This window comes from Cynoglossus semilaevis, chromosome 19 (genome assembly GCF_000523025.1).
Source record: "Cynoglossus semilaevis isolate Cse_v1.0 chromosome 19, Cse_v1.0, whole genome shotgun sequence".
Classification (NCBI taxonomy): domain Eukaryota; kingdom Metazoa; phylum Chordata; class Actinopteri; order Pleuronectiformes; family Cynoglossidae; genus Cynoglossus; species Cynoglossus semilaevis.
In genome coordinates this window covers 11,337,060-11,349,073 of record NC_024325.1, presented here as the reverse complement: position 1 = coordinate 11,349,073, position 12,014 = coordinate 11,337,060, and the positions used below count along the sequence as shown (strand labels likewise).

Here is a 12,014-nt window from a genome sequence, read left to right as displayed (position 1 = left end):
CTGGCTCGTACTCGAGTACCTGGTGGAAACATCACCTCCTTGGGCTGGGCCTTCTTACATTCTACCTATTTACACACACACAAACACACGCACACACATAGACAAACCATTAGACTCTGTTGGCACAGGTCTGTCTCAGCTCTCAGCTGTTTTAGGTGTTTTTCTGTTTGACTTGCAGAGCTAGATATTTTACTTAACACTTTCTGTCTTAGAAAAATCAAACTCAGTAGCACACAATCTTCCTCTATCTGCATGAAAATGGAAAATGGACAAGGCCAAAGGCAGCATGTTCCAAAAGTAATATACACACTAAATACTTGGTGAGATCTTTGCAGCAGTGACTGTGCTCTGTTGTTGGGACCAGGATGTCATGTCACTTTGTAAAATGTAGTTTTGTTTGACCAAAAGAGAGATAAATCACTACACTAAAAACTCACTCAGGCGTCTCAGACCAGTGAATGAAACATTTGACCCTGGGGAAGGATGTATGGTGTGTTACTGTAAAAAGGCAAACATGGTGAGTTAAAGTGTAGCCCACCACCATTCAATTCCATCTGCAGCACTAATCTCTCTGCTGCAGTAAGTTAATTTACCATCTTGGAAGACTGACGTCTCCCCTTTTCTTCATGACAGATATCACAGGGTTGTATGTCATGTGACAAACGAGCAGCGGGAGAGAGATGAAAGTCCTATTTACAACGTTTCAATCCAATGCAGAGCAGTCGACAAGGCATGGTCTTGTGTCACTGGGTTGTTCTTTGGTACGTTAAGTCTGTCCACCATGTGGCGCAATCTCTTTGCTCCACTGCCTGTTTGGCATCGGCCTGTCCATCTGTTGGTCTGTCTTCTGCTTCTCCCTACTCTCTCCACGTAAGTAAGGATTTCTGGGCTGCTGCAGCTCACGTGTCATTCTGCTGCACAAGACAGGTAGCTGTGCCAGTGCTGCGTACACCGCAACCAGGGTACGACCTGGCATCCATACAAAAGGGCTGGCACTTCTAAAATGGCAGTGCACAATAATTCACACATTCATATACAGGTTTCTAAATGCAAATTGACACGGCATTGGGGATTATGTAAAACAAAAACACATTCTGTTTTTGGAGTGAATTTTGTAGGGCAGACCCCTGGCTCGTACTCGAGTACCTGGTGGAAACATCACCTCCTTGGGCTGGGCCTTCTTACATTCTACCTATTTACACACACACAAACACACGCACACACATAGACAAACCATTAGACTCTGTTGGCACAGGTCTGTCTCAGCTCTCAGCTGTTTTAGGTGTTTTTCTGTTTGACTTGCAGAGCTAGATATTTTACTTAACACTTTCTGTCTTAGAAAAATCAAACTCAGTAGCACACAATCTTCCTCTATCTGCATGAAAATGGAAAATGGACAAGGCCAAAGGCAGCATGTTCCAAAAGTAATATACACACTAAATACTTGGTGAGATCTTTGCAGCAGTGACTGTGCTCTGTTGTTGGGACCAGGATGTCATGTCACTTTGTAAAATGTAGTTTTGTTTGACCAAAAGAGAGATAAATCACTACACTAAAAACTCACTCAGGCGTCTCAGACCAGTGAATGAAACATTTGACCCTGGGGAAGGATGTATGGTGTGTTACTGTAAAAAGGCAAACATGGTGAGTTAAAGTGTAGCCCACCACCATTCAATTCCATCTGCAGCACTAATCTCTCTGCTGCAGTAAGTTAATTTACCATCTTGGAAGACTGACGTCTCCCCTTTTCTTCATGACAGATATCACAGGGTTGTATGTCATGTGACAAACGAGCAGCGGGAGAGAGATGAAAGTCCTATTTACAACGTTTCAATCCAATGCAGAGCAGTCGACAAGGCATGGTCTTGTGTCACTGGGTTGTTCTTTGGTACGTTAAGTCTGTCCACCATGTGGCGCAATCTCTTTGCTCCACTGCCTGTTTGGCATCGGCCTGTCCATCTGTTGGTCTGTCTTCTGCTTCTCCCTACTCTCTCCACGTAAGTAAGGATTTCTGGGCTGCTGCAGCTCACGTGTCATTCTGCTGCACAAGACAGGTAGCTGTGCCAGTGCTGCGTACACCGCAACCAGGGTACGACCTGGCATCCATACAAAAGGGCTGGCACTTCTAAAATGGCAGTGCACAATAATTCACACATTCATATACAGGTTTCTAAATGCAAATTGACACGGCATTGGGGATTATGTAAAACAAAAACACATTCTGTTTTTGGAGTGAATTTACTAAAAATGTGGCTGTAACACAAACATGCAGGCTTTCCCTTGTCAGGAGTTGGAGGAGAAAAGAAAGTTGGTGAAGGCTGGTGTGTTCAAGATAAAAGCAGAAAAACAGTCTTCTCTAGTCATGGAATATATAAATAGTCTGAAATATATGATAAAAGTCAATGAACATTTCTGTTGGTCTTTATATTTTTTTAACGTTTTGACGCCGTGCGTGAGAATCATGGAACAATACTTTCATAATAAATTTATGGAAATGCCGTCAGTCGAGGACGTCGTAAACCGAGGCCCGTCTGTAAAGTCGTCTAAGTACCAGTATTTGGTGCATTTCTCACAATACCCAGACATGCTTTATATTTTTAGTGAAAATAAGAAATGGTTAGGAGACGTGGATTTGTAAACAGATGACACTTACGATGAGAGGTTTCGTCTCATGGAGAAAGTTGCTTGGGCTGGTTAGCAGAGCACTTTTTTTAGCTACTTCGCAGCTGTCGCAGCTACCCTGCACTCCCTTATCACCTGCCAGGGTTTGACATTTTACTTAAAACAGCACAGGCCGTCCTGCTGTCACAGAACGATTTGCATTTATTTAAGCAGAAACCTGACCAAATAGATCTGTTAGGAGCATGTGATCAGAATCCTCTCTCACCCAGAAACACAGACACACAGTGAGTTGGATGCCCAGTTTCCTTGCTGCGAATACAGACAGACCTCGGATGAGTCATGTCAACATTCACTCAGATGTGGGTCATTGATATTCAGGGAGAAAGGCCTTGTTTTCCTAGATGCACACCTTGCCAGGAGCCAGGATCTGTGCTGGTGTTATATCGTGAGTGTTTACCTGATTTAAATATAGGACAGAAACTAAAGGAGGTGGACGCGTCTTTAAAGAATGATCCAGACATAGAAATAGATCAAAACAGGAAGGACAGTAAAACAAGTTGAACGCAGCACTGCGAAGGTGAGACGTTATAAATTTGGCTGTGACCTACACTTGATATAAACCAAAGTTATATATAAATGTCTGCTCGTCTCTAGTAACAAAACCATTGTTTTACCCTAGAGTTTACAAAAATCAGTCCTTCATGCTTCCTCTAATATTCTGCGAAGTGACGCTGGGTTGCTGTCACACTATCCTTGCTAGCTTTAGCAAACTCAAAGGTAACAGCTAATGGACACCATCTGTTGTAATTAAACAAATAATTTATATTTTAAGTGTTTATGATGGTATATATATTTCTTCTAAGTCTTTTATAGCAAATGAAACTTCACTGGGTCACATGAAGACAGAAGAACATGAAGTCATTCCATGGATCCGGTGCTCCCTGTGGTGCCACCTCCAGAGCTCACTTTTATATTACAACATGACAATGTTCCCATCCACACTGAAGGGCTTTTAAAGATGCGAGGCCATGATCATCAGGTTCATATCAAACGGCTTCAATTGCTCTCCAACTCGGCAGGTACTCACATCGTTTAGCTTTCATGGGACATCCTGGAGTGCAGTGTGGACTGACTTCCTGTTATGTGTTCAGGCTATTTCTGTCACTATAGGAAACATTTGTTAACTTGCAGTCCAGAGGTTATGGGGTCGGTTTTCATCAGGGGAAGGAAACTTTATTATGCGTTTAATGCACCAAATATCCAAACCCCTCACTGGCCCATGTATTATTGACTATTATTATATAATAATAATATTCACTATTATTATAATAATACTACAGTAATAGTTTGGGCTATAATTTTATACAGTATTAAACAAATGTTTATTTTTCTAGAATATCAAATGTATTTTATTGAACACTAACATGAAGGGTACTTGACTCATTCATTTAAACACAGGGCTGGTTAAAAGTATTTATCTGCCGAGCTACGATTTTCACTGCTGCTGCCAAAACAGTATATTTCCATACGTTATCACATCTCGGGTTTTTTAAACAACGGTTGTTGAAGTGAGATGAGAGCAGATGTCAGTTCATCTGGCAACGCAGGATGAGAGCTTGTTTCAGAACAGAACCCTTTTAAATATATATGAGGCAGAACTCATAGGGACCGGGAGAACGCTCCCAGAGAGTAAGACCAAGACACCTTACGAACCCAGAGTGATTGACCAAGTCACTAAAGGATCCCGTCACTCACTAAATATAACAGGGAGTGACTCAGTTCTAGAGAAGTGAAGATGAGGAGCAGCAGTAAGGTGAGTGCTCTACACTGTATATCCGCAGCTCTCCACACATGGGGTGGAATTTCTGTTTGAATCAATTATTCACTAACTGTCTTAGATGACGCTAACGGAGAAAGTCTTCTTTGTATGGTACATCATAAAAATGGAGACAGGAAGCTGTTTTATTCAGATATTTAGGGCCCTGGAAAAATGCTTTACTGTTGATATTCTCCAAAACTAAGACTCTTATTACTGTTAATATTATTTTTAGAAACCCACCCATCTATCTATCTATCTATCTATCTATATAAAAATAATAAAAAAGTAAATAATAAAATCCCATTATATGAGTGGTCTATTATATGAAATGTTTTTTTCTTATTAAACATGACATCTTTCCCTGAACATCACTGTGGATTTTGTATTTGTCAAGGCTGTAACATGGGAATGGTGTCTTTACACATGATGGCAGACTGTCATCTATGCGGCAGCTCCGAGGTTTGGATCTTATGATGTTCATGCTTGAGAGAACCTGCTCTCACATGAATGCTGATATGAAGATTGACAGGGCCTACTGCAATACTGGTAACAAAAGTCAATTGTACCTAATATTGAAACATGTATTCAGCTAGATTACTACCATGGTCTGAATCCAATTAAACTGGTATTTCACCTGCTGAAGACAAAACTGAAAGGAATTGAAGGGGAGGAAAAATGTGTAGTAAACTGTATTTACAGTAGATGGAGGTAAAGTACGTATGAGAGCCGCTCTGTGATTAGTGATAATCTCTGACTCATTAAGTTTACAAGTATCTCCGTTTCACCCTTGGAAATATCCCCCTGTGTGTGTTTGCATATGTGTGTATTTGTAGGGGATTTATAAATAGTAGAACGGTCTGCACTGTCCTGTCCCTCAACCTGACAGGTAGACCTCAGCCACACAATTTCACACTTTATGGCCAGTACACATCACTACCTTCCTCCTCAGACCCAAATAGTACGAATCTGAGTGTGTGTGTGTGTGTGTGTGTACCCCCACACACCAGTAGCGTTGGAAAGAGGAAATCAAATATTAATTCTACAAACCCCACCGAGAGTTGACAAATGGAGTGGACTTACCATTTTGTTATTGATTTCATGAAAATGTATTTCACAGACTTTCTCTACGATGTCTTCACTCTCAAAAGTGATGAAACCAAATCCTGTTGAAAGACACAAAAAGGGAGCAGTTAGGGGTTGGGGAGGAATGACGAGTGAGAGTGGAGAAATATATATTTAAAAAAAATGATCACAGGACAGAACATTTTCACAGGCTACAAACTATACAAGTACATCAGTAGAGATGAGCTCAGACCACTGAAAAGAACAGGTGGACAAAAAAGACATTGTCCTCTTTAAATCAACAATATGATGAAATCTGCTCCATTATGAGGGGCACTCGAGGACCCCTTCCATAAAGAGAAAGCTGCACAAAGCTCATTAAATGAGATTCAGGGAATTGGGCTGTGCACATGAAATTAATTAAATGCGTTTTGTGTTCTTTTTATTGAAATCTCAGTGTATAACAAGCTCTGTTTTTTATGTTAATGCAAGTCTGGAAATGAAAGCTTTGTTGGCAGTGGGACTTTTGGGCCATATTTATAGGACAAAAAGCTTAACCCCATATTTTATGACAAAAGACTGGACGGCACAATAGCCTTTGATTTTGAACATGAGCAGATAGCCCTCTAGCATAGCTAAAGCTAGTGTTGAAAACCAATATTCAATAGGAAATAAAATAAAAGAGGAAGAGTCAACGACTGAAGAAGCTCGTGATGCTGACGAGGGACAGGATTTTCATTTCGAAATGGTAAATATAGCATCATTTTTCTTATATATGCAAATCACAAAACCACCAACAAAGCTTTGGCTTTGAAAACCTGAAACTGAAATTCCTATGTTTTTTTAAATCAGTTTCCCAACCTTGTTGGCTTTGAAAACCTGAAACTGAAATTCCCATGTTTTTTTAAATCAGTTTTCCCTGATCACAGCTCTTTTTTACAGTGGAGAAAGAAAATTATATTTCAGGTGAAATAAGTGAAATTGGATAATCATTTCAACACTTGAAGATCTTGAACTTGAAGAAAAAAAATCTCATGAATTAGAGGCATTGTGATTAATGAATTCAATCAAATATCAATCTTTTTAAGTTGGTTCCAGATGTCCAGGTTTTCAGCTAATCAGGGGATCAAGATCTGCACTGAATTTGTGACTAAAGATAAAGAAAAATGTCAACTGTTAAAGCTGGAACAGGAGGGGAGGAAAAAGGAGACACCATTCCCAACATCTTTACCACAATATAATGGGATCACCACAAAAGAGAACGCCATCTAGTGGTAAATGTAGACAGATACGAGTTTGACTGTGTAATTGTAACATTAAAAGTGAATATGCAGGTCCACAGACCAACTCACAGAGGAGAAGCAATGAATCAAAATAGCCCTCTGCAAAACACAGCAGTGAAACACACAGGAGAGAATTCAGAGTAAAATGGGTTTAAAAAAGAGAAGTCTCTTTGCCTGCGTGGCCATTGATTTTAATACGTTTATTTAAAGGTCTGACACAGTAGCGGTTCATCTAGAAAGAGGAACACTGATGATGCCACTTTCCAAGGATCATTACCATTTAGGAGAGATTGCTTTCATTGTGTGAACTAAATGCTGGAAGGCAGACCTGCCACTTGTGTTTTATTTATAGCTGCTGTTATAAAACCACTGTTCCCCCAGCACCTTGTGCAGACTCAAAACACACACATCCACTGGGATGTTTAGATCGTGACATCAAGCACTATGATGTAATTCTGACACCACTGACCCTTGTAATCAAGACAGGCTTTACTGATTCACCATCACCCCCCCAACCCCGCCCCCCCGCACACAGCACACATCAAGGTTTCACCTAATTGCTTACTTGCACTATAAGCGGGTGTGTAATCAAAGGATAAAGATAACGTAGCCCTTTATCTTTATCTTTTATTCATTACTTTTGTACTGGGATTATTGAAGATGAGAAAGCTCCGTGGACAGAGTGCAGAGTGCTGCTCATTCAGGTTCGCTAGAAACTACTCATTTGATTGATCAGCGTTTGGTTCTGCTAACAACAACCACAAAAGTCCCCATCATTCAGCTGTTACTGAAGAAGTAAACACATGTCAATTGAGTAACCCTGTATGCTGTCAAGGGAAACTGCATCAAGAATCTCCTTTTATCACCAGAGCATGACCAATGTGACTTTCACCAATTTTCACATGGTCAAAAAGTCCTCACTTTGTAGCGGTCTGATAATAATCCCTATTCCCTAAAAGTTGTCGCATCACGACTCGCTAACTACCGTCAAAAGTCTTCCTGACAATTTCACCACAACGTCCTACAATGGCTTTAAAACAAAGAGGCTTATTATTCTTATTATTACTGCATATATATATATACCATGTACTGTTGTACTACAGTAGATGGTAGTACAACCACTTTGTGGTGGATGCTAAATAATGCAGCCTGGCCTGCTATGGTGGTCAGCACTTCACAAGGCTTTAAGGGCTTTAAAGAGGATAGATTCACATCCTGCATGGCCTTCTACTCCGACTGGGGGGGGTACTCTATTTGGCTTTTGAGTAAAGGGCTGATCAATCCCCCAGCGTGTTGCCAGACTCCCTCCTATTATCAGGAGGATGCTCTTCAAACAAATTCCTCCAGGGATCACTTTCCGTAGGCTTAATCTTTATAAAAGTCAGGCATCAGAAATGGCATGAAAGACTGTTCTGTCCCTGGCTGAGCTCACACCTAACCACGGAAAAATCAGTAGCAGGACGAGACATATGTTTCTATATATGCACCCTGAGGGTACAGTGCAGTCAGCGCTATCACCAGTTAAGTCAGTAGAAAATATTTTTTTTAAAAATCAGCAAAACACTGGGCACACCAAATGTATTTGAAAAATCAGCAGCAGTACACATACTGTATATATACATATATATAACGAACTGTCGTTATTGACATTTTTACAGAAAATTTAAAAATTAAATACAGAAATACAGTACACTGTGTCATCTGAACATGTGACAGCCTATGGAACAGACAAGTGAAGGGGACTTTGTTAGATATGTAATTCAACATAGTACCACCCTCCCACCTGTTGGACCACGTACCAAGGATCCTGCAGTATGTCTAAACAGCTGCTCTCTCAATATTGCTTATTCCAGCGCAACATCAGACAGGGAGTGGGAGTTCATGAGGGTGACAGGGTGAAAGGAGCATGAGCCCAGAAGCTAGGCTAACAGATGGGAGATGAATGGGCCACGGAAGTTCAAGAAAAAACGGTGAAAAACCAGAAATGTTGTCCTCCTTCCATCACGCTAGATTAAACTGAAGATGAATGAAAGTTGAAAAGAAGACAAAAGGAAATTATTCAAAAAGATATTTTTTTAGACTATACTTTAGTCGGACAACCTAAACAAATCACAATTTAATTTTTTATATGTGCATTTTTCGCTTTAAACACACTGACACACACCATCAGTTGGACCTAACTGAAGCCTTGTCTCTTGTTGTTGATCTTTAGAAGTTTTTCCTTAATACCTATTTGTGATTGCCAGTTGACCAGTTAACCAGTTAACATGGATTTGTGTTTAATTGTGTGATTTTTCTTTTTTCTTTTCCAATCAGGAATTTACAAGAATTTGTGTTGTGTGTGTTTTTACGTCAGCTCTTTCAGAGGTAACAAAATCCCGTGGTTATGAGGCTGATGAAGACTGAATAGACTCTGTAGGAATGAAAAATTGCAAAATCAGTTTAATAAATATTGTAGCATACCCATCAGGTATCTCCATTTTTTGAGCACATGTGCACATTGGTAAACTGTCAGTGGAAATAAAACACATTAGGGCTATGTATTAGCTCGTGAATGAGCACCAAAACACATCAATGCTCTGTCGGCACCACCCGCGCTGTCCTCATCCATCACAATTTAGCCTGGCCTTCCACTGGCTGTCAAATTTGCTCTGGGCAATTCACTTAGACAGCTTCAGCTCAGCCAGAAGATTTTACTTACCATCATGACGGCAACTGGCTCTGTCTCTCAGACGTATAGAAAACAAATGCAGTGTCCTACGCCACACCTGGATTTTGCATTCATGACTTTTAAATATGCTCTTTACTGTACTTTAGTAAGGAGAGAAGGATTAGTATTAGCTGGCTGAAGAATGGAGACAATGAAAAGGAGAGGAGGAGAGATGAAGGACAGGATTTGCTGAAAAATTAGTGTAAGATGAGTAAAAAGGCAGGTGGTCGAGGACAGTGGTGATAAACGTGTCACAATCTTCAAGAATAACAGGATGCCTCATAAATAAAGCAGTCTTTTAGGGTGACTAAAAGCACTATAGCAGTATCAAGGTTTTGTGCTGCGTAAAATAACCATGTGCAAATGTCCTGGGGGGTTAGGGTGACCCTGCAGATGACATAGTGCCCCCCCAGAATGGAAGTCTCAGAGAATATGAGAAGAAGCTGTTCCATTTGTGTGTGGTGTGGGGGTGTGTGGGGGCGTCCTTATAGTAAGAACCATTATCACCGTCATTAACTCGGAGGACAAAAGAGGACACCTGGATTTGCAGAGCCAAAGACAATAAAGCATTAGAGGAGAAACATACAGTGTTTCAAACGTCCTCTCGTCTAAACCTCACCCTCAAATTACAAAAGGAAGGTGTGATAATTATCCGTCTATTTATGCATGAAAGACAGAACAATGACTCAGAAGATCAACCTAATCCGGTTAACAAATGATTTTGAAAATGACCTCAAACTGTTGTCAAGCTGCACACGGTGATATTTTGTCACAGTAACATTCAGATCAGAATGGCTGTGGCCCTGGTAACACTCACCGTGGATCACTTGTAACCTCTCTCTCTCTCTCTCTCCACTGCTCTAACTACAGCTCCCCCCACTCCCCCCGACCTTCCTCTGAGCCATTGTCATGGCAACCACATGACAGACAGGCTTCTCAGCCACTTAATGTCATCACCTTCAATGGCAAAACATGGGAAAACATACAGACCTTAATGTTTAAATTATTCTCCAATTATTTTTCACATTTACGCTTGATGTATTTTTATTTTTGCAAATCTCACCAGAGTGTCATTTAAATGAACCCATGACTGGGCCACAGTCACCTTGACCAAGTATCAGTCATCATTACACAATCTGCTTCCTTTTATCACAGTCATTGCAATCAAAATAATAGAGTAGTGGGGTGGGCAGGTGGTCTTGTCAACTATTCCTTTCACCAATTACCAAAGCAATAATATTGTGCACACAATATTATTAGCATTTTGATAGAACACAAGTGCCTGCATGCCTCAGGTCTACAGAACTGAGGTGTGCAAAACTGTAGAAGGGTTTAACAGCAGAGTAAACCAGCAAAGGAGCGCCTCCACCAGGTGAACAGGAAGAAGCAACTTCATAGCCTTAAGAATGACTTATTGATGTGTATCCTACAAAACCAATCAAACAAAAACCTAATTTGGTGTTTGAGACAAAAAGTCTTTTTAAAGCAGTTGTTTAACTCCTCTTAGAACCAATATGTAAACTGATCATACCATAAATCCACCAAGTCTTTTTCAAATAAGGTTTTGGAGAACCGTCATTGTTGTTAGGTAATAATAAACAATTTGGAAAAAAGAAAGAAACGGAAGCAACTTTCTCAGCAGTTAGTCCGAACTATTCACTCTGGTTCTTGAGTGTTGACTGTGTCTGTGTTACAGCAGACCAAAATAGCAGACAAAATAGGTCACTGCACAATATTTTGGTCCAGATTGATTGATTTACTATTTACCACACTGAACTATCCACAAAGGTCAGGAATGACAGATGCAAACAGCTTTAAGAACTTTCACCAAGATTCGTTTGAACTTGATTTTCGGAAGTGACAGCTCTGAGCAAACTGGAATGAAATACATTTATCAAAAATATTTTTTTTACATGTTGTACTGTATAATCCAGAATGAACTAGGCAAAAAATATATTTCATGTTATTTGGATATAACAAATAAATGTGATGTGAGAACTGATGTCGCATTTTAGAATTGTAATTAAATTAGTCAGTAACAGTGTGATAGGATCAAACAAAAAGAGAAATGACAGAGCTGGAGAAGCAGAGAGATCAGAGAGGAGCGACAGAACAGAACAGCCAACGGTGTATAAATTCCCAGGAGAGCGCGAGGGACACAGAGGTATTACTGAACAAAAGGAGAAGACAGAAATGACATTTCTTAAGGGACTGTTGTGTGGCATTTGTAGGAGAAAAAATGAAATGTGAGGACCAGGGGGAGATGGGAGGTGAGGGGTATGAGGGAGAAATGACTAAGTAAGAGCAAAAAGCAAAAGGGAAAGTGTGTTGAGAGGTAAGACCAATTCATGAGAAATTAGTCTGTGAGGCCGGCTGACACTTGTCAGATGGATCGGCTGAGGGTGGAGGTTGTAGAACTGGGTTTTTACAGGTTGGCGGACAGTGATGAACGAGTGAAATGGATCTGTGGAGGTGGTATTTCAAAGACGTGAACTTTACAGTAAGAGGGGACTAATAT

At 40.4% G+C, this 12,014-nt stretch overlaps 1 protein-coding gene across 1 annotated transcript in view; it reads right to left on the bottom strand.

The window, feature by feature from the left end:
* LOC103395281 (RNA-binding protein Musashi homolog 2-like) overlaps positions 1 to 12,014 on the bottom strand; it is a 76,485-nt gene that overhangs the window by 15,757 nt on the left and 48,714 nt on the right. Inside the window, exons 8-9 of the mRNA XM_017041828.2 lie at positions 5,522 to 5,604; positions 1,090 to 1,192 (exon numbers count right to left, since the gene is read on the bottom strand). Coding sequence (XP_016897317.1) covers positions 1,090 to 1,192; positions 5,522 to 5,604 — 186 coding nt within the window. The remainder of the gene's footprint in view (positions 1 to 1,089; positions 1,193 to 5,521; positions 5,605 to 12,014) is intronic.